This window comes from Dasypus novemcinctus, chromosome 7 (assembly GCF_030445035.2).
Source record: "Dasypus novemcinctus isolate mDasNov1 chromosome 7, mDasNov1.1.hap2, whole genome shotgun sequence".
Lineage (NCBI taxonomy): Eukaryota > Metazoa > Chordata > Mammalia > Cingulata > Dasypodidae > Dasypus > Dasypus novemcinctus.
Window position 1 is genome coordinate 125390013 of NC_080679.1, and position 26905 is coordinate 125416917.

The 26905-nt window shown below is 41.9% G+C and overlaps 1 protein-coding gene across 13 annotated transcripts in view; it reads right to left on the reverse strand.

Moving 5' to 3' along the window:
• Positions 1-26905, reverse strand: part of LOC101430044 (cilia- and flagella-associated protein 221-like) — a 95970-nt gene that overhangs the window by 24769 nt on the left and 44296 nt on the right. For 12 of the 13 annotated variants that reach the window (XR_009186637.2, XR_009186638.2, XM_071216492.1 and 9 more), the window contains 6 exons: positions 26278-26365; positions 23026-23115; positions 10637-10735; positions 7625-7727; positions 4995-5131; positions 273-353 (listed from right to left, as the gene is read on the reverse strand). Coding sequence is in view for 11 of the 13 variants with exons in the window: in XM_071216492.1 (XP_071072593.1) it covers positions 273-353; positions 4995-5131; positions 7625-7727; positions 10637-10735; positions 23026-23115; positions 26278-26365 (598 nt within the window). In the remaining 2 variants the exon portion in view is untranslated. The remainder of the gene's footprint in view (positions 1-272; positions 354-4994; positions 5132-7624; positions 7728-10636; positions 10736-23025; positions 23116-26277; positions 26366-26905) is intronic. The other variant, XM_058301140.2, reaches the window with a different exon arrangement.

The following is a 26905-nucleotide window of genomic DNA, read 5'->3' on the forward strand; positions in this document are numbered from 1 at the left end:
AGTTTCTAATAAACGCAGTTTGCAGAGCTTCATGTATGCACAATCTGTGGTATATCATAGTTAAGATACTGCTCTGTGTGAGCCACGTTCAGCAAAAAGGATCTGTTACACCTCACACATACAATAAAATAACAGCAGAAAAACATACGTAGTGTGCTACCCAGTATCACCCATAATAGAACAAAATGATAAAATAATACAATTCAAATTTTAAAATATTTTGTTGACTTCATAAGAAACACAATCAACGAATGCCATGTGACAGGTCTGACCTGCAAATTCAAGAAGGAATAACACTGCTTGATCTGAACTTCTGAAGACTTAACTGGGACCAGTCCAAGACCATCAGGAGCCTAAAGTGTGAAAAGTTTAAAATTGGCACATAATCCACAGAGTAAAAGCTTCTATTTCCACTACATTTTGAAAGGGGAATTTGACAGTTCTCAAGGAACACTGTTCCCGACCCCAGTTGCTACTCCACGCACAGGGTACTGAGCAGCTCTGGTTATGCCTCTCAGGACTGAGGAGGGCCACATTCCCACTGAGCTGGAGGAACACAAATGCCAGTGGTAAACTTGAAACTGGGTCCAAACAACTCAAAATGCACCAAGAAACATCAGCCCAGGAATTATGAGGAAACCTAGTTTTCTCTGATTTCCTACCATAGGAAAGTAGTTATTGGTAGCACCAAATAATCTGAGATTGATTTTTGCCCTGGTTTTTATACCACTTGGATGAGATTTCTTATTAATTTACTAAAGACTAGCTGAAATTCTACTTCTGCTGACAGAACATACAACTAGAATGGCACTCTGAAGTGTTGCAAGGCACTGGCTTTCTCTCTGAAGTGACGCTAGCGTGGGGTGGAATACAGACACTACGTATACCTGTAGTCCAAGTGGACAGCAGGGTGTAAAGTCTGCTGTACAGGTGTAAAGGAGTTGATTTCTTAGGAAAGTAAGCATTCACCAAGTCAGGTAAAAAAACACTGTACAAGGTTCATCTTTCTTTGTTTGGGATAGCCTCATAAAGAAAACTTGAAGAATTTGTGATCCTAACTTATGTCCTTACTAAGAGCTGTGGGGGCAGTTATAATACATAATAGCTAACATATATTGAGCATTTATTATATGCCAGGAAATGCGTGAAGAGCTCTATATGTATTAGATCATCCAATCCTATCAACAGCTGATAAAATTTAAGGTCTCACTTCATGGATGAGGAAATTGAGGCTCCAAAGAATTAAGGAATAGGTGCTTGGTGGTACCAGGACTGAAACCCAAGCCTGTAGCCCAAAACGCACACTCTGCCTTTTTAAGGAATTGGCATTGGAGGCATGTCTGTCTCTGAGGTCTTTTCTATTCTTTCTCAAAGAGGAAAACTCCAGCAACCAACCATTTTCATCTTTCTTTTCATTTCCCAAGAGTGTCGCATGCAGAGGTGTGTTTAAGCCTCTGTTCCTCAGGTTGTACATAGCTGTGGAATCAATCAGCAGTTTGATTGGAAAACCAGCCTGGAAGAATACTAGTTGGCTCTACTCTCAAATCACTGCTGAGATATGGAGAGATATGGAGATGATGACTGTTGTAATTCACTGATGGCCCAGGATGTTTTCCTGATTAAAAGCCAATTGTGGTTGGCCTTGGGGAGGAGGGAAGCTTCTAATATTCAAATCTATCCTTTTGTCTGGCATTGCTATCCTGAAAAATTTCATATGAAACTGCAAATTATGTAGGTCAAAAGTGGTTAACTAGCATAAGTTCATCTGGTCCAAAGGAGTATTTCTAGAATTTTCACTGATATTCCTCTTCAAAAGGGGAATAATGATTATATATCACAGTCTTCTGGATTTGTGGTTTCATGTTTGTAAAAATGACAATGCTCATTTTTTCAATCAAGCAATAAGAAAGTACTAAAAGAAGGTAAACATTCATTCAAAATTCTAGCATTTGGATTTGGTAAACATGATTTCAGATCTCTTCTGCCTATATACAGGCATAAAGATGAAAGCAACATTTGGAAATGGGATCCAAATATATATGGTTCTAAAATTACAGCAAACATTAAAGGAAATTTTTAAGTTTAACAGAAAAGGAAACAGGTGAAACTGAAAAGAACATGACAATTTCTAGAATGCCCCTCTCCCCATATCACCTTTACGAATTCTTGTTTCAGGAAGATAGTAATATCTAAAAAAATTTTGAGCATATGAAGATTGCCTTCCACCTCCAAACTCTTCCTCTGTTTCCTGGGTCAATTCTTCTTCTACTTAATGTTCTTATCTGCTGATGCCCTTTCTCTTTTCCTCTTCTTCCTCCTCCATTCCCATTCCTCTCACTGCTCTGCCCTGGTATCTAGGCAAAATCCTCTACTGACCCCGTTCTGGTTATCATCCATCTTTGAATGAAGACAGTTCCATGGAGATCATTAGCTGCAGACTAGAGTGGAGAGGAATAAAGCAGGGTACTGCAGTTTGGATTTATCTCTCAAATTTGTAATGCCTTCCATCCTGGATATAAGTCTCTCTCTTGTTTTTCAGGGGTCCAGAAGGAAGGTATTTTCTCAGAGACACTCTGTAAATAACCAGCTTTCTTTTTGGTGATCTGATGGGTGCTGCTTTCCTTCCCTCCTTCACTAGCTTCACCTCTATCCATTTTCCTTGGAGAGGAGGGTAGACCACAGATTATGACTGGCATATTGCCTTGACCTCCCCTGCCATTTTGCATCTCCAACAGCAGTCCCTCCTCCTTCCATGCATGCCTCTGACCTGCTTGTAACTACCATCAAAGAATCCCTGGGCAGGCCTTTTAGGGATGTGATACCAGAAAAAATGGCATCCTGCCCTAAGCCTTAAGAAGGATGGACAGGCTCATAGCTTCTTGGGGGTTTTGACTCAAATTTTATGATTTGGGCTGGACGTACAGCATAATGTATGGTTTGCGACTAGTTTCTCATTTCATTGAAAATGGAGCTTTCACCTGCATTTTCCATTTCAGTTTCAAGGAATGGCAGTGGGGTGAAAATGCCTTTAGTCCATTATGCCTATGACTTCAATCTTAATTTAAACCCTGAGGACTTTGTTTGATTCTTCCATAAAGCTATCTATGAAACTGGGTACCTACATTCTAGGGTCATACTTGAGGAAAGAAGTTATACTACTTTTTGATGCTACAATACAAATCCAAGTTGGAATTGTACTTATTTGCATTCATGTTTCATCTCCTCAGGAGTGATGAATTCCTTGAGGGAAGATTCTGTATGTGATTTATCTTTTTTATTTTCTACTGTAGCACCACCCAGAATCCCCTCCAGGCGAAGGACGATGTCTCCAAGCTGCCAGGAGTCCTCTTGAGAGAAACAGCTCTAAGGGTCAACCCTCTTCAGGCACTGACTTCATTGAAGGTCAAGAGGCAAGGGTATAAATACATGGGCCTCTAACTACCGCAGCTTCAGAGCTCATCGCAGTTCAGCCGATGTGTGGATTGAAGCCTCTCTCCCTCCCAGTCCTTCTGTCCCTGCCCCCTCACACGTGCTAATCCTAAAAGTACCCCTAATACGCATTCTGAGTGCTAATTTCTGTCTCAGACACCCACAGAACCTAGGATAGTGGCTGACATATTATGTGCACTCAAGAAATACCGTATTTCATCTATGCTAAGACACCGTCACTAAATTAGTATGAGACCATGCTAATAGGTAATTCTGCATGAAATATTTCTGAATTACTTAGATGATAAATATAAAAAGAATGTGGATCATAGGAAGGATGAAATACAGAAATTTATGGAATCAATAATTCTTTATAGATAAGAAAAGTGAACATTCCATTTTTCATCAGCCCTGACCAGCAGAGAAGTCTTCATAGAACTTAAGGACCAAAGGAAATGTATAAGGTTTGAATTATTCAAGATACTCAGATGGGTTCCAAAGGAACATGTGGAAATTGCTTTTCATCCATACCTCATTAATTATTGAGTATTAGGCATTTATTCTTGCTTGAAAATCACAAATATATTATTTCATATGAGATAAATAGTCTGATATTTTAAGCCATTTAATTATTTATGTGAAAAAACACATGGATTCTGAGAGTTGATCTTGTAATTCTTGAGGACATTAATCTGCAATGCTTAGCAAGTATTTTGGAATATGAATGGCACATTTATTCTCTGAAATTAAAAATCATTTTGCATATACTCTTCGATATTGATTTAATCACACTTTTTATCATTAACTTGGAGAATGTGGGCAACATTTTATTAGTGGCTATGTGACCCTGTGCCTCAGTTTCCTCTTCTGTAAAATGATAAGGCATTCTCATAGATTTGTGGCAGATCAAATGAGTGGATACCACTAAAGCTCTTTAGATACTGCCTCACGCTCAGTAAATGCATTGTATAGGTTAGCTATTATTTTTATTATAATGCATCATTATGCCCATAAGAAAAAGAACTGTCATACCTCCTGCCCACCCCCTTTAAGAGAGAAAGAGAGAACTACGTATAGGGAGAGAATCGTGAGTCTGATGGTTTAGATTCTGGGGACACATTTCCTAATTACTAGCTTGGGTGACAAATCTGGGGGCTGCCCTTCTCTGGCATACCCATTACCCCATGCAGCAGAAGGGCTCTGATGAGCAAAGCCTGTCTCCTGGAGCCAGGCCTGGCTCTCTTGGTTTCTCTCTCTGCCCTTCTGCTCTCACACCAGTTCTTGGGTCTGGGTTCTTGGAAAGGGCTCTAGTGCTCTGAGCCAGATTCCAGGCTGGGCAAGACCCAGCCCAGTTTACCAGGAAGCTCTGCACAGGTGTATCAGATGCAAGGCAGATGCAAAGAGATGATCCCTGGTTTCCCACTGGGCCCAGTTCCCTGGCCACAGATCTCCTTGAGAACGTCCCTAGAAGAGGTTAGGGGATGGGAATGGACTGGAGTTTGCCTTGGCTGCCCAACTATGGTCGGACCCCATCCTCTCCCATGCCTCAGGCTAACAGCACCCACCAACTCATCGGAGCCTTGTGGAGGACTGTAGGATGGGAAGGCAAAGGGCAGCACAACGTTGGGTGACACAGAGAACTGGATGGAGTAATCATCTTGACTCATCCCAGGCAGAAAAAGGTATTTGGAGGGAATTTTGTCTATGGGTGGAGAGAAAACAGCACTTTTAGGGCTTCTTAAAGTATTTTATGGGAAACTACCATCTTCAGTTTAATATTTTGACCGCCTCTTGGATATGTGTCACACACCACTGCAAAAGTAAGATGTCTATATAGTTTCCCCCATTTTTTATCCCCTTTTTTCCTAAGCTCAACTGCTTCTCTAGTTTTAAAGAAAAAATTTGTTTTAAAATATGTTTCCCAAAACTTATACTTCCCAATTAAGGTATTTCTCATGAATATTCTTTGTCTTTGCAAGGAAAGAAAAAAGAAAAGATTAAACTAAAGAAGTATATGAGTAGATTTTAGAGATAGCCACACATAATTTGCAGAGAAAGTTTAAATATTTTTTATACAGACAGTTTCTCTATTGGAAGTTCAAAATCAGAGACATAAACAATACAGGAGGTATGGTAGTTTATAACTGTATGAACCAAAGAAAATCATTATCTTAAAGCGAGTACATTCCTGTGGGTGCAAATGTATTTGAAGTAGGGCCTTTTGACAAGCTTCATCCTCTTACTGGAGTCCTTTATAAATGGGATGAACAGAGAGACAGAGGCAGCAAACTACAGAGGCATGAAGCTGAAAGCAATGAAACCTGGAAGAGAAGGAAGAGCCCAGCAGATGCCACCATGTGCCTTGCCATGTGACAGAGAAATAAAAGATCACTGGCAAGTGTATTCAGGGAGAAAGCATCACCTGAGGATGCCTTCACTTGGACATTTTTCTCACTCTCAAATCAGTGAGCTTGTAAGCTAATAAATTCCCGCTGTACAAAGCCAGTCGAGGAGAGTAGATGTGGCTCAAGCAGTTGGGTGTCCATCTACCACATGGGAGGTCCTAGGTTCAGTTCCTAGTGCCTTCTAAAGAAGACAAGCTGGTACAATGAGATGACGCAATGAGGAGGCACAATGAGGAGGCACAACAAGGAGACACAGCAAGCAGAGAGCAGATGTGGCTCAAGCAATTTGGCACCTCCCTCCCACATGGGAGATCCTGGGTTCAGTTCCCAGTGCCTCCTAAAAGAAGGTAAGCCAACACAGAGAGCACACAAAAAACAGACACAGAGAGCAGACAGCCAGCACAGACAGTGTGGCGGGAGAGTGTGTTGGAAATAAATAAATACATAAATCTTAAAAGAAAAGCCAACTCGTTTTCTGGTATCTGCTTTTTGCAACAAAGCAAACTAAAATGGGAGGAAAAGTGTAAATCATTAAAATGCTGTAAAATGTTTTGAAAAACACAGGCTATACATACTTCTGGACCTTGGCAGTGAGGAAGAAAGGAGCATGTGGCTGCTGCTGGCAAGGGTGACAAGCCTGAGGGAGGCCGAGACAGTCAGGCAAGGCAGAATAGAATGAGACTGGAAGGGTCAGGGCCACCTGGGCACCTTCAGAAGATCCATGGATTGATATTGACAGATATTGGGAAAGGATGGGACTATGCCTTTGGGACACCCAGAAGCTACTGAGAATGGGCCTCCAACAAGCCCCAACGAACCTGGGGATTGGAGGGTTGGATTTTTTAAATAGCAAAGACTTGTGTCCCACAACATGAGATCAAAACTTTCTGTAAAAATTTTACATTGAGATGATGCCAGACTCAGTCAATCAGCAAGTGTGACAATGGTCCTAGTCCCCCTGCTTCCAAGAGGGAGCAGAAGACACAAAACCAGAGGGTGGAGCCACAGTCCAATGTCACAGATGCCACAACCTGGCCTGGGTCGGCCTTGTCTGCTGTCAACTGGGCAGGTATTTTGGCCAGACCCAGCATGAAGGTTTGCTTTACGGGATGTGGCAGACTGGTAACAGCCCCCAAAGGCGTCTGTGTCTTAATCTCCAGAACCTGGGAGCATGTTCCACTACAAGGTAAAAGGGATACTGCAGAGGTGAGTAAGGATTCTGAGATGGAAAGATGATTCTAGATTACCTGGGTGGGCCCAATGTAATCACAGGGGTCCTGATAAGAGAGAGGCTGGAGAGCCAGAGGCAGGGAGAGACCTGATGACCAATGAAGAAAGGTTGAAGGGGGCATGGATGTAGATCAGTAGGTGGGCACCCGCCCCCATGTACAAGGTCCAGTTCAATCCCCAGTACAGAAAGGAGGGTAGGGAAGGGGGAGGGTGGGGAGCCAAGGGGAGGAAGAAATTGGACTGATGAAAGGAAGGTGCCAAGAGCCAAGGAATGCAGACCGCCTCCTGAAGCTGGAGAAGGCAAGGAAACGGCTTCTCTCCAGTAGCCCGCGAGGAAAAGCAGCCTTACTGACCCCTTCATTTTAGACTTCTGACCTCCAGATCTCTAAGACACTAAATTTGTTCTGTTTTTAAGTCACTAATTTTGTGGTAATTTGTTACAGCAGCTATAAGAAAGTAAGATGCATGATTTTTGAAAATACTATTCCTTTTCAGCTAAATTTATTATAATGGAACCTCAGTCATGGTTGAAATTGCTGAAGTTCAAAGATATACTTTACCTAAAAGTGATGGTTTTCTTTGACCAACCCCTTTTAGTGGCCTCGCTTTGTCAATTTCACGAACAGCATTCAGCATACGGATTAATCGCAGGTGAACCATGATCTGAAATTGGGAAGAACAATGATTTCAAGTTATAATTGATACGTGCTCATTGTGGAGCTCAATTTCATTCACTTCCCTCAACCACAACTGAGGGCTGAGGGAGCACTCTAAGTCAGAATTCACAAAGCGTCACACTGCCGCACGCGGAGGCCATGGGGACTTCTAGGTCTAGGCAGTGGGTGACTTCCTTGAAAATAAATAAAGACCAGGGGAACAGGTGAGCTCGTCCCACCCAGTTTATGAGCCCTGGTTTTCACATGTTGCCAGAGCAGGAAAGAAGGATTAGTTCTACATCACTTCTTTTGGAGGCATCTGAGGAAAAATGCTACCACTGTGCAATTTTCAGAGCCAAAGGCCAGAAGACACAGATGATTCTAGAGAAAGCTTTGAATTAGGGGCCCTGATAATGCACTCTACCCTGCTTGGAATTTAGAGAGGATGCTACTGAAAGTGAAGGTACAAGAGCTGGGGCTGAAGAGATCACTGGTTCCATGATGAACACTCTTTGCCATTCTGTAAGAGACCCTTTCATTCAACAAATGTTGAATTGGCTACTCTGGGCCTGTTTAGTCAAAGAGCTGGGGATGCAGTGGAGAGCTGATGTAGTTCCAGCCTGCTTGAAGATGAGAGTCCAAGTTGTGTGGGGAGGGGAGGGAGTGGCCACAATAAGCTCCTAGGTGGGAAAACAAACCAGCACTGTAAGGAAATGGACAAGGGCATGACAGAAGGACTGGAAGAGGATCTGGTCCCTTGTGCAAGGGTCATTAGAGAAGGCCTTCTCTGAGGAGGGGAGGTTTGATCTGAGACTGGGATGATGAGGAAATAGTGATGAGGCCACCTTGGGAAAAGTTTCAAGGAAAGGAAACTAGCAAATCCAAAGATCCTGAGGATATACTTAAGGAACAGAGTGAGATCCAGTAGGCCCTGTAGCCTTGATTTTTTAAAATGGGTATTTTATGCTAATTGTAATGAGAAGGGTTTTCTGAAGGGAGAGCTGCTATCCACATTAAGCTTCGGAAAGGCCACTGTTCTGGCTGCTGAGAGGAGACTGGAAGCAGGGGGGCCTATGGCGCAGCCCAGGCTGGAGCTAAGGGCCTGGGCTGTGACTACCTGGGATTATGGCAAGAAGCCACTGGGTGGAGTATATATTTGGACCTAGGACTGGTAGGACTCTCCATGACTAGGAAAGGATTGAGAGCCAGCACTCAGAACAAAGCACATGACTCTGGACAGGGCTTTGTTAGGCTCGAGGGCTCCTTCCAGAAGGGTTCAGGGTGCCCCACTTGCAGCAAGCAAGGCTGGCCAGCTTCTTGCTGATTTGTCCCCTCTGTCAACTGCTGCAGCCTCCTCCCTAGAGCTCACTTTGCCTGTCTCTGTCCACCACCTTCTTCTCTGTATGTGTTCTCAGCAAAGCTTCACTGGGAACACTGGCTCTCTAGGGGCCTTGGTTGGTGGTGACCAGGTCACTCAATGGGGCCACCAACCCAGGCTGAAGGTCTGCTTGAAAGATAATGCTTAACTCAAACTTTGGGAGTTCCTAGTGTAATTTCTCATTTAACTTTCATGGTGACCCTTCACGAAAGGTATTATTATTATCCTCCTTGTATGGATGAGGAAACTAAGACACAGAGGTTATGGAACTAGTCCAGGAGCATAAGGCTGTGAGAAGCAGCTCCAAGAATTATGCTTGGGCAGTCACGCTCCCGAGTTCAGGCCTGAGCTCTACAGAGTTGACCTGCTGGAGGTGCCTCATGGTCCCCAGGGCAGCCTCACCTTATAGCAGGGACAGAGACCCACAGATGGCACAAGATGCAAGGGGTACCAAGAAGACCCCAGGACTAAAGCGCTGAAGGACTGTTTCTCCCAGGAAAGGTGAACTTGAGCTAGCCCAAAGAACAGGGAGGGTTGGAGACAGATAGAGGAGACCTGAAGAGGCATTTTAGTCAGAGGATGAGGTGTAAACATACAAGTTTGTGGTAGGGAACGAGCAAGGGGTGTTTGGAAGAAGAGAGGGACAGGGAGAGCACAAGGGGACAGTAGGGGACTGGAGAAGAGTGGCTGCAGCCAGACTTGATGGTACCTTGAACACTGCTGACATCAAAGGCTAACAAGTCCTCATTTTAGCCAGACAAGAGGAAGCCACTGGAGCCATGCTTAGAAATGTATTTCGTGGAGACCAGTGTGAGGTGGATCAAGCCTCATCACTGTCAGCCACCAGCCTGAGTTTTAGAAGATCCCACAGGAATTATCAATTGTTCTCTCCAGAAAGAATCCATCAAACTCCCTTTGTTCTAGAGCAACTCTACTGCGAAGTATATATCCAAGAGATGTGAAAACATGTGTCCACCTGAAAACTTGTACACCAACTTTCATAGCAGCATAATCCAAAACAGCTAAAAGGTAGAAACAACCCAAGCAGCCACTGACTGATATATGCATGAATAATACAGTTTACTAATACAATGGAATACTACTCAGCCACAAAAAGGAATGAAGGGATGATACATGCAACAACACGGGCGAACCTTGAAGACATGCTAAGTGAAAGAAACCAGTAACAAAAATGTCGGATTCCTTTTACACGAAAGGTGGAGAGTAGGCAAAATCCATAAAGACACAAAGTAGATGAGCAGTTACCAGAAGATGGAGGGCAAGAGGGAGAAATGGGGAGAAACTGCTAATGGGACTGGGGTTTATTTCAGAGGTGATGAACTTACTAAAATAAATAATGGTGATGGCTGCACAACTGTGAATATATTAAAAACTATTGAATTGTACAAGTTAAAGGGGCAAATTATATGGTATGTGATTTATATCTTAATAAAACCATTATTAAAAAAAACGACTGTTCAACTTCCTTGTGCTGATGATCAAATAAATTAAACTTTCAATCTGGTGCTGAGACTTACCTTGCGTGCTGCTTGTTGAAACCGCTTTTGTGCCCTGAACCTATTGATCCATGTGTTGTTAATGAGTGGGTCAAAATTAGGATGAAATTCATGGACTTTCTGTGAATATAAAATATTAGCACCTTTTAGATTTAAGTTTTCACTCCAGGCAAATGCATTTAATCGAAACAGAGTATTGACTTAAGAGTCTGATCTCAGATCAAGTTATTATTTATTCGTTCTTTCATTTAATAACCATTTCTTAAATACTTCTAGTGTGCAGAACATTTCAGGGGATATTTCTGCATGGGAACCAAAAAGGAGAAGATGAGATTGGGTTTATAAGGAACTTATGGTCTAGTTAGGGCTATTAGGGAAGTTCCAGGAGAAGTCATACAGAAATCAGTCCCACATGGTGAGACTGCTTCTGTCAAGAAAGGCGACACTTGAGGTGCTTCTGAGGGACAGGGGGAGAGGGGAAAGAACATAAACTGTGATGTCTGTGAGTGGGGATGGCATGTGTGTGAATGGAGAAGATAGTTTTGCTCGAGTCTGCAAGATGAATGCCAGGCAGTGTCCACAGAATCAGTGAATGAATGAAGGGTACTGAGACCCACCAGAGCCCGAGTTCAACTTTACATGTGGCCCTGAACAGGAGATAAAGGAAGCAGCACACATCTTGGAGAGGCAAGGGTAAAGGCAAGGAAAAAGTGGGTAGGAGGAGACAGTTAAAAATGGACTGGATGGAAGCAAAGAGCCCATGCCAATGGGCAGCATGAGGCAATGGACATGCACAGGGTGTGAGCTTTGAGATCAGTTAAAAATGGACTTGATGGAAGCAAAGAGCCCATGCCAATGGGCAGCATGGGGCAATGAACATGCACATGTTGTGAGCTTTGAGATCAAAGGGCCTAAGTCAGAATCCAGCTCCACTGTTTCCTGCTGAGCGAATGACTTACTCTTGCTTTCATGGCTGTAACACAGAAATCTGCTTACCTACCTCTAGCTTGTTATCAGGAGCAAATAAGCTAAAACAGGTAAAAGCATTTCTTCAACAACAAAGCTATAGACCCATGGTTCTCAGATTTTAGTAAGCATCAGAATCCCTGGAGGACTGGGACATGGGGCCAGGCTGTGCCCAGAGTCTTTGATTCAGCAGGTGAGGAGTGGGTGGAGAATTTGCATTTCTAACAAGTTCCTGGTCTAGAGAACACACTTTGAGAACCACATTGGGCCATGTTAGAGTTGACTGAGGTGGTCAGTGTTAAGGAGGCACTGTACGCTCTTGAATGGGAAAACAACATGAAGAAAAAGGCATCAGAAAAGAATTATTCATATGCTGGCACAAGGAGTGGACTGCAGAGGAGAAGGCAGAAAGGCAGAAGGGTGAACACAAAATGCTCTTAGGTTAGTGGAAGGGTATGACAGTTTGAAGTTCTTTTATGAATGCCCAAAAGAAAAAGTTTATGTTTTTTAAAGAATCCATTCCTGTGGGTGTGATACCCTTTTGATTGGACTACATTAGTGAGGGGTGATTCAGGTTGAGTCTCTGCCCTCTAGCTGGGTTTGACATGAATGGACACACATTGAAAAAGGAAGGTGCCATGTTGATCCTGCCATGTGAGAGAGAGGACTGCAGGAAACAGGGAAGCCCCAAGGGCTGAGAGAGGTGCAGGAGTCTAGAACCAGGAGAGCACAGAGGCACAGAAAGAGGCCTTTGAGAGGGTGGGCCCATGGAATAGCCAAGGCTAAAGAGACGAGCCCTGGGCCTGATCACTCACAGCCAAACTCGCTAAGAATGGAGCAGCTGAGAGTGAGAGGAGGCCCAGTAACAGACAAGCCCCAAGCCTGCTTGTGCACAGGGGAGACAGTGGATTCTGGAGGGAAAGGCAAGGAATTCAGCAGAGATCAGTGGTCAACCTGCTTTGCCACTTGGCAGGGCTCCAGAATCACCAGTAGCTGACTTTGGTGAAAAAACATCAGTTGTGGTGCCTTGATTTGGACATTTCATGGCCATGGACGTCTAAGTTTTTACCCCAAATAAAATTCCTGTTATAAAAGCCAGCCCATTTTTGGCACTTTGCATCAGTAGCCCTGTGGCAGACTAAGACATAGGGTGAGTCAAGAAGGTTGGATTTGGGCATAACCTTGTAGAAGAGCTATTGGTAAGCCTGTGTGGCCAGATTAGACATGGGGAGAAGAAAAGAGGCAAAAATAATAATAATCCCAAAGTGGCAAACCCAGTAAAGAAAAGTTAGAATGAGGAGATGGGGAAATTAGTAAGAATTGTTTTTCATTAGTAAAATCAACAATTTGAGTTGTAACAGGAAACTCACATGACAGGGGGTTTTCAGGTGGAGGGCAACCATCCTTACTTTATACTTGAGGACACTGAGGCATCAGAGCCAAGAGGGCTCCTCCCAAGTCCTATGTCTGTGACAGAGCTGAGAACAAACCTCTGGCTTCAGAAATCTGATCTTCTATCGATTACCAAGTAGATGGCGGCAGTGAACAGAGGACCGAGAGAGCAAAGGGAAATGGAAAAAGGATGCCAAGAGGGCAAAGAATGTAAAGGGGTGGAGAGAAGGAGCCAAAGCACAGAATGCTGTTAATTTCAAGAGAAAAATAAATCCCAAGTTTTGGTGCTTTGATTTCAGAATCTAAAAAAAAACACTGTGAAAATATAAGCATATTTAAAAAAATACTGAATATCTCTGGGTAAAAGTATTTCAATAAAACTTTTGGGAGTTTTTTAAAAAATCAACATAGAAAAGACTGCCAATAATTAGACTCAAAAAAAAAAAATACAAATTTGGTGGGGCAAGAAGGCATCTGAGTACACCCCATAGTCTCTCCTGCTTAGCACCGGCTGGGTGGGGTTGGAATCTTGCTGGAGGGGCTGCTCAGCAGCCTGCAGGGCACGAGGTGTCTGGACGTCGGTTTAGGGGGACTGCGACAGGGGTGATGCATCCTGGAGGTGGGACTGGGGGTTTCTGACACTGAGGTGGGAGGTGGTGGGAGGGCGGGGCCCTTCCCCCTAGGGTTGAGGGCTGTGGCTTCACTGGGGACTGTCAGTTGTGCGCAGCGGCGATCCCAGCTCCATGTTCCCCAGGTGTGTCTTCCCCCAGTCCATGTTCCTGGACTGCCATGGCCCGCGTTTTGTGGACGCAGGTGCCTCGGGTCTGCAGCATAACAGACTTCACTTCCCGAATCCAGGGCTCCCCAAAGTCCAGGATTCCCCTCCAGTCTATGACTGCCTCCAGGAGTGGGAGAGTTTTGGTGGGAGGTACAGAGGGTCCTGATGAGTGCAGGCTCAATTTTTTGGAGCCCCCCCCCTTTTTTTTCCTGAGCTTGGAGGAGCGTGCCAGCTGGATTGGGGAGAGCCTGGGAGGAACAAAGGGGCGCAGGGGTGAATCTGATGAGAAAACCCGATTTACCTAAACGCCCTGGTATGGGGGACTTGGTCTGGGAGAGGGTGGAGTCAGAAAGGTAACTGGCCCTCCCATAGCACACCTGAGGGAGAGGGACAGTGGGGCATTCTTTGCAGGCTTCCAATAGCATATTTAGGGTTCCTGGCAAGGTATGGGTGCTCTCTCCAAGAACTGAGTCATTAATTTTTCCTGTGGCGAGTTGGTTCACCCATTTGTGTCTCCTGCTGGGTCCCTTGTGCAGCTTTCCTGCTGCCCTGGGAGAGAGGGAAGTGAGGAAGGGATAAAGGGGAAGGTTAGACTCCTAAGCGGTTTATTTAACTGCAAAGAGGATTCCTTACTTGAAGCATTGTCTGGTCTTTTTTGTTGGTTTGTTTTCTTATTTCTCCTACCACTTTAACCCCCACCATGGCCTTTTTTCTTTTTTTTTTCTTTTTCTTGGTTGCTTCCCCCACCCCCACCCCATTTTCTTTCTTCTTTTTTCTTTTTTTATATTATGTCTGCAGGGAGTGTTTCTTATTTGCTGTGTTTCCCCATCTATTTTCTCTTTTCTATGTGTACTGATTTGGCTACCAACGCTATCCCCTTTCCTTTACATCTTTCTATCCTCTATTGTTTATTGTTTCTCTTACATTCCACCTCTCTTTGTTTAGCCCCCAATTTTTCTGGCTTTTTATTTCTAATACCTTTGTTCTGTTGCTATCCTTTATTCACTCTTTATATTATTGTCCCCTCATTTCTCTTTCCCTCCTTCCTGATCACACTGGCCTTTTTAACTCATACTATATTCCTCCCCATATTGACTTTATTATCTCATTATGGGTACTCCAATTTTCTTACTGTTATAACTATACAGAGCTTACATGAGTCCAATATCCAGTCTCAAGACCTCATGTGCGTCTTCTGCTAACATTTACTATCAATACTACCACTATACTTTTTCTTATCCTACCCCTTTTGCTTTCTCTGGCCCTAATATTTTCCTTCAAGAGAACTTAGCCAACAACAAGGAAATAGAATAAGAAAACAAAGTGACAAAAAGAAGACTTACCAACCTCGAGACTAGAAGCAGCTAATCAACTGAATGAATAAACCCATCAAGATAAAACGATGACCAGACAGCAACAAAAAACTACAAACCAAATCAATAATCAGGAAATCATGGCCCAGTCCAATAACCAAATTAAAAACCAGGAAGAGGAGCAGAACATCGAACAACTAATCAAGGCTCTCAAAACATATCATGGATCAATTTAATGAAGAAAAGGAAGAGATTAAGGATATTAAGAAAAAACACTTGGAGAGCATAGAGAAGAAACTGTAATCATACACAAAAGATAACAGATATGATGGTGATGAACAGCACAATTCAAGAAATCAAAAATACACTCTCAGAAAAATAACAGCAGCTTTGAAGAGGCAGAGGAAAGAATTAGTGATGTGGAAGACAGAGCATCTGAAATCAAACAAACAGTAGAATTGATAGATGAAAAGATAGAAAATATACAGCAGGAACTTAGGGACCTGATGATGATGCAAAACACACAAACATATGTATTATAGGCATCCCAGAAGGAGAAGAGAAGGAAAAGGGGAGAGATGGGGTGTTGGAAGAAATAATGGCTGAAAAATTCCCAAATCTACTGAGAGAGATGGATGTACATGTCCAGGAAGAAAAACACACCCCAAATATCATAAATCCCAACAGGCCCACCCCAAGACATACACTTGTCAAATTATCCAATGATTAAGACAAAGAGAAAATTTTAAAAGCAGCAACAGGAAAGAGAACCATCACATACAAGGGAGGCTCCATAAGATTAAGTGCTGATTTTGCATCTGAAACCATGGAGGCAAGAAGGCAGTGGTATGATACAGTCAAGGTACTAAAAGAAAAAAATTTCCAACCAAGAATACTCTACCCAGCTAAACTAGCATTCAAAAAATGATGGAGAGTTCAAAATATTCACAGATAAACAGAAATTAAAAGAGTATGCCAACAAGAACCCTGCCCTTCAAGAAATACTAAAGAGAGTTCTGCAGGAAGAAAGAAAAAACCAGGAGAGGCAGAGTTGGAGGAGAGTGTGAAAGCAACAAAAAAGCAAAAAGAGAAGGAACAAAACAAACAAAATATGACAAACACAAGTCCAAACAAAATATGGCTAACCTAAATAATTCCTTGAAAGTAATAACACTGAATGCTAATGGATTAACTCACCTGTCAAAAGATTCAGACTGAAAGATTGGAAAAGGAAATATGACTCATTTATATGCTGACTACAAGAAACACATCTTAGACCCAGGGATTCATGGAGCTTGAAAGTGAATGGCTGGAAAACAATCTTGCAAACAAACAATAACCAAAAAAAGGCAGGAGTAGCTATATTACTACCAGACAAAATAGACTTTAAATGTGATACAATTATGGGAGACAAAGAAGGATAAAGGATACTACATATTAGTGAAAGGGATAATCTTTCAAGAAGAACGAACAATCATAAATATTTATGCTTCTAACAAGGGCGCCTCCAATACGTGAGGCAAACACTGGAAAAACTAAGTGAAGAATAGATGCCTCTACAATTATAGTGAGAGACTTTAATACACCACTATCAACTCTGGACAGAACATCTCAAAAGAGAATCAACAAAGTAACAAAAACTTTGAACAGTATATTAGAGGAGCTAGATATAACAGACATATACAGATCATTACACCCATTATACCCGAAGACAGCATACATTTTTCTCAGGTGCATATGGATCATTCTCCAAGATAGACCATATGCTAGGCCACAAAGAAAGGCTCAATGAATCCAGAAAGATCGAAATCATACAAAATAATATCTCTGACCACAGTGGAGTGAAACTGGAAATTTGCAAGGGCCAGAGGCTGAGATTTCACACCAAGATATGGAAATTAAGCAGCACACTCTTAGAAAAACAGTGGGTTAAAGAGGAAATCTCAAAAGAAATTAATAACTACCTTGAAACTAATGAAAATGATAACACAACATACCAAAATTTATGGGATGCAGTAAAAGCAGTACTGAGAGGGAAATTGATAGCCATACATTCATACATCAAAAAAGAAGAGCAAAAATTGAAGAACTAACTGCACATTTGCAGTAATTAGTAAAAAAAAAAAACAACAACAAAGTAACCCCACAGGAAGAAGAAACAAAGAAATATCAAAGATAAGAGCAGAACTAAATGAAATAGAAAATAAGAAAGCACTTGCAAAGATAAACAAAACCAAGAGCTGGTTCTTTGAGAAGATCAATAAAATTGACAAACCCTTAGCTAGACTAACAAAGAAAAAGAGAGAGAAGATGCAAATACACAAAATAAGAAATGAGAAAGGGGATATCACCCACTCACCCCACAGAAGTAAAGACCATCATAAGAGGATCCTTTGAAAAACTATATTCTAATAAGAAGGACACTTTAGAGGAAATGGGCAAATTCCTAGAAATACATAAGCAACCTACATTGATGAAAGAAGAAACTGGCGATGTCAACAAACCAATAACAAGTAAAGAGATAGAATCAATCATTAAAAACCTCCCAAGTAAGAAAAGCCCTGGGCCAGATGGCTTCACAGGTGAATTCTACCAAACATTCTGGAAAGAACTAACACCAATCTTGCTTAAGCTCTTCCAAAAAATAGAAACAGAGGGAACACTGCCTAACTCATTCTATGATGCCAACATTACCCTAATACAAAAGCCAATCAAAGACACCACAAGACAGGAAAATTACAGACCTATCTCTCTAATGAACCTAGATGTGAAAATCCTCAACAAACTACTTGCTAATCGTATTTAAAAACACATTAGATGAATTATACACCATGACCAAGTGGGATTCTCTCTTGGTATGCAAGGAGGTTCAACAAAAGAAAATCAATTAATGTAATACACCACATAAAAGAATTGAAGGAAAAAAATCACATGATTCTATCTATAGATGCGGAAAAAGCATTTGACCAAATACAGCATCCTTTCTTGATAAAAACACTGCAAAAGATTGGAATAAAAGGAAACTTTCTGAACATGATAAAGGGTATATATGAACAACCCACAGCTAACATGATTTACAATGGTGAAATCCTAAAAATCTTTCCCTATAAGATCAGGAATAAGACAAGGATGCCCAGTATCACCCCTTCTATTTAACATTGTGTTGGAAGTACTTGCTCAAGCACTGAGGCAAGAAACAGACATAAAAGGCATCCAAACTGGAAAGGAAGAAGTCAAAATTTCATTATTTGCAGATGACATGATCCTATACATAGAAAGCCCTGAGAAGTCTATGACAAAGCACCTAGAACTTATAAACGAGTTCAGTAAAGTCACAGGTTATAAGATCAATGTGTAAAAATCAGTAGCATTTCTGTACACTAATAATAAGCTAACTGAGAAGGAAATCAAGAAACAAATACCATTTACAATAGTAAACTAAAAAAATTAAATACCTAGGAATAAATTTAATTAAAGATGTAAAAGACTTATACACAGAAAACTACACAACACTGTTCAAGGAAATCAAAGAAGACCTAAAAAATGCAAGAATATTCCCTGTTTATGGATAGGAAGACTAAATAATATTGAGATGTCTATCCACCAAAACTGATCTAAGATTCGACGTAATCCCAATAAAAATCAACAAAGCATTATTTAATGAACTAGAAAAACTATGAAATTTATTTGGAAAGGAAAGAGATCTCAAATAGCCAAAAAATTATTGAAAAAGAAAAATGAAATTGGAGGAATCATACTACCTGACTTCAAAACATACTTCAAAGTACAGGAGTGAAAAGGGCATGGTATTGGCATTAGGATAGACACACTGACCAATGGAACCGAATTGAGAGTTCTGATATACATCCTCATATATATATATATAGTCATATGATATTCGACAAGACCACCAAACCCATTCAACTGGGACAGAATGGCCTCTTCAACAAATGATGCCTGGAGAACAGGATATCCATATGCAAAAGAATGAAAGAGGATTACCATCTCACACCTTATACAAAAATCAACTCAAGATGGAGCAAAGACCTAAATATAAAAGCCAAGACCAAAAAGACCTTCAAAAACAATGCAGGGAAGCATCTACAGGACCTTGTAATAGGAAAAGACTTCAGGAACTTCACAAGCAGCAAAGCAGCAAAAAAACAAATAAATAAATGGGACTTCCTCAAAATTAAAGCCTTTTGCACCTCAAACACATTTGTCAAGAAAGTGAAAAGACAGCCTACCCAATGGGAGAATATAACCATATATCTGATAGGAGATTAATATCCTGCATGCATAAAGAACTCGTATATCTCGAAAATGAAAAGACAACCCAACTAAAAAATGGGCAAGAGATTTGAACAGACACCTCTCCAAAAAAGAAATACAAGTGCCTAAAAAGCACATGGAAAAATGCTCAAAATCACTAGCTATTAGGGAAATGCAAATCAAAACTACAATGAGATACCATCTTATTCCCACAAGACTGGTGGCTATCAAAAAAACAAAAGACTACGAGTGTTGGAGAGGATGTGCAGGAATGGGAACACTCATCCATTGCTGGTGGGAATACAGAAGGATCCAGCCATTCTGGAGGACAGTTTTGGCAGTTTCTCAAAAAACTAGCTATTGATTTGCCATATGACCCAGCAATTCTACTGCTGGGCATATACCCAGAAAAACTGAAAACAAGGACACAAACCGATATATGCACACCAATGTTCACAGCAGCAGTATTCACTATTGCCAAAAGTTGGAATCAATCCAAATGCCCACCAACAGATGAATGGATAAATAAAATGTGGTATATATATACAATGGAATACTACTCAGCTAAAAGAAGGAATACGTACAAACACATGGGATAACATGGATGAAATCTTAAGGACCTTGCGTTGAGTGAAGCAAGCCAGGCATTGAGAGACAAATACTACATGACCTCTCTGATATGAAATAAGTAAACCAAGCTGTCTCAGAGACCTAGAGACTGGATCACACACTTAAAGAAGTTGGGGCGGGGAGGTTGTGAGAAGTGCCCACATGGGTGAAATCTATGATAAGCTAGAGGCAAGTATTAGTACAGGGAAGGGATAAGATGAGGGCATAGGAATACCTTTGGTTAGGGCTTTATAGGCTTCAGGGAAGGCAAGGGTTGGGAGAGTGGGTCAGATGGCCCAAGGAATTATGGGGAGGATGAGGGGAACATTTGAACAAGTGAGATTTTCAGGTATGTGGTTGAAACTACAATGTTGAGAAAACTCTTCAGAAAATATCATAAAGGATTGCCCATTTAAGATGCTTAAGTGTGACATCTGCCTGGGGTCAGGTTTTTAGGGAGTGTGTGAGTGTTCATTTTGTCATAGTATGTTATATCATTGGGTGGAGAACTATAAAATGAGTGTGAAGGTGCACCCATATCCTGGGGAGGACTGATGTTCTCAAACAGAGGAACTGTGTCTCTTGAGAGAACTGGTGGCTCCCAATGGGTTAGGGCAGTCTAGTATGTCAAGCCCTGGGCATTGTTCCAAGTATCTGTGAATCTGGTCCTTCAAGTAATGAAGATCGTTGGTCACTGTGGGCCCTGAGGGGAGGAGAACAGAGGTATAGAATAGATGAAATCAGAGTAACTGGGGGGCAGTGGAAGTGTTTCACAGGAACGTGCATTGATGGATATAGAACATGTTAAATTACACCAAAAATGGATAAAAGTCAATAGGCCAAAATATAAACCATAATTTAAAACATAAGGTAAATAAAAATTTAGAAAATTGTATAGTCTAAAATATGAACCATAATGTAAACCAAACTGGAACCATGTTTGAAAGCTATGTTTCAGTATCTGTACAACAGCTACAGCAAATATAACATGAACATGTAAAGGGATCATTGCTGGGAAAAGGGGGAAAGGGTCTGATGTTGGATATGTGGGAATCCCCTATATTGTATATATGAATTACTGTGATCTAAAACTTTTGTAAAGACAAAATTAAAAATCAGGGGAAAAAAAAGCAAGGATGTTGCCACTGAAGTAATGAAAGAAATTTCCTTGCCACTGTACATACATGGTAATACCTATTGCAGTGATGAAATGCAAAATGTCAAAAACAAATCTTAATAATAGTTTTCATCCCTTAATACCCCAATTTACTTTTACTCTATTTTAGTTTTCCTAAATTAATATGTATTCTATTTCCAATTTTTAAACCCATCACTATATTTCATTTTCCTATTAATTGAATTTGACAATATATTATTCTGCTTAACTTTTGAAGAAGCTTTGTACCACGGAGTGGTTCAACTATGGCAGGGGAGGAACACTGGTGTGGGGTGTTACTGATGGGGGACACATGGTTGGGAGTTCTCCAGAGCATATATATAGGGTACATAAAAATGTTTGGATATATGTTGGGTATTTTCATAGTAGTTACAGTTACAAAGGACAACTGAGGGAGTGCTGAGTTCCTAGCCAGCGGAGCTCTACCACATTCCCCAATGGAACAGCAACAATCCCCTAAGTACAACGGCAAAGACCAACAAAGAAGGGTGGTCCAACAATGAGCCCTTGATACTGATGACTATGCTTATGAGCCTGTGTGCCTGCAATATGAACTAGTCCTAGAGCTGCAGGGTGCCTAAGAGTTACCTCCCAAGAGCCTCCATGTTGCTCAAATGTGACCACTCTCTAAACCAAACTCAGCATAAAAATGCATTGCCTTCCCCACAATGTGGGACATGACTTCCAGGGATGAGCCTCCCTGGTGCCAAGGGATTACTATCAAGCACCAGCTGGTAACATAACTAGAAAAAGACCTTGAATAAAAGGGTCAACTCAGACCAGCAGAATATCTCAGCCTACATGTAGGACTGTGTGATAAAAACTGCTTTTTGACCTTGAATGAAAGGGGGAAATGGCAAAGACAAAAGAGTTTATATGGCTAAGAGTCTTCAAAAAATAGTCAGGAGGTCATCAGAGGGGTTGTGCTTACACACTGTTCAGCAGGACCCCTGAGGCAGCCAAAGTAGGTACAACCCTAGGTACTGGTTGTCCTGAGGGCAATGGATACCCACAGGTTGTATGGTCATGTCAGATGGCTCTGGAATTCAGTGCCATGTCAGTTGGCCCTACTTTGGAATTTGTGTTCCTGAGTATGATGGAGATGGACTCAGAGATGACCTTTCTACACATGTCTCTTCTGCACTTTTACTGCATCTGTGGTTGATGCTAGGGTTGGTATACACTCAGGAGACTTGAATCTCTGGACTGTTCATGTGCCCTGAGCCTCAGCAGTCTTACAACTCTTACCCTCTGGTTCATTGGATTTACCCAGGCCAGCTAACAGGGAGGTGATGATGGTCAACCACCACACCAGGGAACAGAGACTGCCTACAACTGCAAGCAGGAGAATTGCATCCATCATCCATGTGGAATCTAAGACCCCTTTTGATATAGATGTGGAGTGGACATCACCAATCCAGGGTCCACAGGATGGAGGAATAAAATATGGATTAGAGTGGACTTACTGATATTCTACTATGGAACTACTGTGACTAGTAATGGAAGGAATGGTAGCACTGATTTGGAGAAAGTGGCTATGGTAGTTGCTGGGGGCACAGAAAGGGAAGAAGAGATGTGATGTGGGGTGTTTTCAGGACTTGGAGTTGTCCTGAATGATGTTGCAGGGACAGATGCTAGACATTATGTATCCTGCCATAACCCACTGCGTGGACTGGGGGAGAGTGTAAACTACAATGTGGACTGTTATCCATGTGGTGGGGCAGTGCTCCCGGGTGTGTTCACCAAGTGCAATGAGTGTGCCGTGGTGGTGGGGGGCATTGTTGATGTGGGAGGAGTGGGGTGAAGGGGGCAGTGGGTATATGGAACCTCTTATATTTTTTTAACATAACATTAAAAAAATAAAAGAAAAGAAAAAACAATTTGAAAAGCCAGAGTTACCCACATCTTCTAGATTGTGGATGATCCGTTTGTGGTTAACTTCGGTCTCGAGTCGCTGAAATTCTTCATCTGCAACTGGGTCTCCTCTATCTAGCTGGGTTTTTGATCATCAGAAATATTAAAGTTGAATACAAGTGCATAAAACTTGGTTTCTCTTCAAAGCTGGTAGAGACCCATTAAGCAATTAGTCAAATGCACCCCACCCTTGGGATTCCCTTAGGAGTGGTGGAAACACATGTAGGTTAAAAGTCATTATAATTATACTTGCTTTTTAAACTAAAGGGGTTTTTATAGAAGCACAGACCTGAGAACTTCATTTTTTAAAATATAGTTATTGTCCTTTTTCCCTGAGTAAAACCTCATCATCCTTTAGGATTTGCACCATCCAGCTGTAAAGCCCACCCCTTCCTCCGTAGCTCCCTCCACCACCCCATCCTTGCCAGCTCTTTTTCCCAGCTCTCTGCCATATGTCTTGGGCCCCAGGTGTTCCCTGCCAGGGTCACCTGTCAGATGAAATCCCCTGGACACAAGGAATAGGTCCCTGAAAAAACACCAGGGCCTTGGAGCCTGCTCACCCTTCCACTTGTCCTGGTGAGCACTGCCAAGCATGTGGATGCCCCCTCCTGCTCGCCTCAATCAATTTGCAAGCCCACACCCCTCTCTTCAAACCCCTACCTGACCCCCTCACTCTGTGCAACTGACCTTGCTTCTTGAACCATCCAGAAAGACAGGGCCACAAGCATCACCTCCTTGGACGGCCCATCTCCCTGCACACAAACCTGTCTAGACTCACCATCCTTGCTAACGGGGTTGTCCCAGTCCTTCCTCCTCATGATAGATAAGCTGCCCCAGGACCTTGGTCCCCTCTGGAGCTCATTCTCTAAGTGATCACCTTCTCCTGCTTCTTCAAACTTTTCCTCTATAATTGCTCTTTATCCTACACCTAAAAAATATGCTCAAGTTCTTCCAGCTCAAAAACTTCTTCCCTGATCCCTCAGGACCCTCTAAATGTCCAGAAGAGTTTTCTTTACTTCTGCTCATTTCAACTTCTCAAACTCAAACTATCTCTACTTCTCACCTCAACATAGTCCTTGTTCCATTAGTTTAACTTCTTTGCCTCTAAAAGTCTACTGAAATGGCCATCCTTAAAACCAACCATGAGCTCCAAAATGCCAGTTCCAAGGTGTATCTTCCAAGCCTTATCACCCTGGAATCTTCTTGTGCACTTGACCGATCCTTCCTCCCTCTACTTGAACACAACTCTTCCTTAGGCTCTGAGTCCTCCAGTTCTCCTGACCTTTCTGACCATTTCTCTGCTGTCTCCTGAAACTGTGAATTTCTCTCATTTCCTGCATTGTGCCACCTCCTTTCTCATGCTTTTTCCTGGATCTCCACAATTGTTCTTCAGATCTCCTCCTCTACGTCTGATCTGATCACATCTGAAGCTCTGTTTCTTGCTCTGACCTGTCCACTTAGGTGCCACCTGGTGGTCCTCAGTCACCTCAAATGCAGCAAGTCCCAAAACTGAACACTTCATCTTCCCTGCAAGTCAGGTTTTCCTCTGGTACTTGGGATCTCATTCAGAACAGCCAACATGCACCCAAACTGGAAATCCAGGAATCATTTTATCTTCTCCCTCTCCTTACCCCTCACCTACAATGGAGCAACAAGTCCTATCTCTATCACTGCACTTGGCATATGTTAAATTGTCTCTAAGAGTCTGTACTGTGATCTTCATGAGGACCATTGCTTAGTCACTGGTAGAGACTCTGCCTCACAATGGGTGCTCTCTAAAGCTATTTGACAAATGAATAAATGCTGGCAAATACGGTCGTAAATCTCACATTGACCTAGTCATAGCTTGTCAATGATCTCTTTAAAAAGTTAGGAAATACATTCTATTGCAGGTTTCACAGATAACACTTGATAATTTGCTTTAAAAATAGCATTCAAGAATCTGAAAAATTAAATTTAAATGAAAATCTAGTATGTGCCACTCAAACGCTAAGATTTATTGATATAGGGTAATGACATTCTTTTATTTATCTTTTGAAAAATTATGAAAAAATCAAATAACTGATATGGATGCCAAATCTAGGGGAAAATGCATTCTGTATGAAAAACAAATTCATAACTGATAAGATACATATATATGTATATATATGTTTAGGAGGTACTGGAGATTGAACACAGGACCTCATTCTTGGGAAGCTGGTGCTCAACCACTTGACCTACATCCGCTCCCCATGATATATTTTTATCTCCAATCCATCCTACCCACTGTTGCTCAGTTCATTTACCAGAAGCTCACACATGCAGTTTAAATATAAGGGATGTTTCCACAAGATCTAGCAATTAAGTCCAAGCTCCTCTTACATGGATCTCCAAGCTGAGGTCAACTTCCTCTGCCCCCATGGACTTTCTGGACTTGTCCTCTGAGCCCTACACTCAGCTTCCGGCTGCTACAAATACCACCTGCCTCCCAAATTGTGGTGAGGCCATGTGCATCCCCTATCCCACAGCCTGAGTGCCTCTGCTCCCCACCCTGAACCTCTAGGGGTTGCTCAGTATCCTAGCTGTGGTCCAGTTTTCCCACTTTACTCCTTCTTCAGATCTGGCTCTAGTTTGGCTCCTGGTCACTGTCTTGGTCTTTGCTCCCCAAAGCATGGGACAAAGGCACCTCACGTCAGAATTCTAGCCGGAATTTGAGACCTTCCCTCCATCTGGCATACCTTCATACCCTTTACCACTTTTCAAGCTAAGATCATGTTTTCCAGGAAGGTTTTCCAACCAGGCTCTTTCCTCTCTGGCTTCTGAATTCCCACAACACTCAGTTGTAACACTGAGGACCAGTCTTGATTTATAGTTAACAATGTACTTGTCATCGGCCTCCCATACTCCCAACTTGACTATAAATTCTTTTCCCCTGACATGGCATCTTGCACATACAGCAGAAGCTGAAAACAGTTAGTGCAATAAAAGATATCAAGTTAGGAGTAAGTCTGTGATTACAGGTTAACAGGGATGGGGCAGGAGTGGGAATGGGGAATTAACGCTTAATAGCTAGAGTTTTGGTTGAGGGATGATGAGAAAGTTTCAGTAATAGATAAATGGCAGCACAACATTGCAAGTGTAGCCAACAACACTGAATTGTATATTTGAAAGTGGTTAAAATGAGAAATTTTATGTTGTATATGTGTTACCAGAATAAAAATTTTTTAAAATGAAAAAGAAAAAAATCAGCAGTAATTCTGACCTTAGATTTGGCGCATGCTCTTTGGTATTCTTCAGTAAGCTCTTTTTTAAACTTAAAAGACATGTGATCTTTACCAAGGTGCACCTGCCTAGGGAGAGAAACAAAACAAAACTAACCCCAGCAACTATTCTGTAAACCCATCAGAATACCACAGTCAAATTTAGGGTGGAAGGTCCTGGCTGTATTCCACAACTGAAAAGGGATGTTGAAACATTGGAGACAGCATGAGGGAGAGAGTTGTAGAGCCTCCAACAACATAACCAACATGAATAATGTGTTCTACAAAAGGAAGCTTCTTTACTAGGGACAGATGCTAAAATATTTATGAATAATAAAACATCTGGGTACCCAACATCATTATTCAGTAGGAAAATGCAAATCAAAACAATGAGAAGGGAACGAATATGGCTCAAGCAGTGGAGAACCTGTTTTCCACATGGAATGTTCCAGGTTCAGTCCCTGGTGCCTCCTAAAAACAAAAAAACAACAAGCAAACAAATGTAAAAAAAACAACTCAAGGAGGCTGATGCGCCTCAGTAGTTGGGCACCAGCCTCCACGTATGAAACCTCGGCTCAGACCTAAAAAAAAAATACACAAAGAGATATCACTTCACACCCACTAGGATGC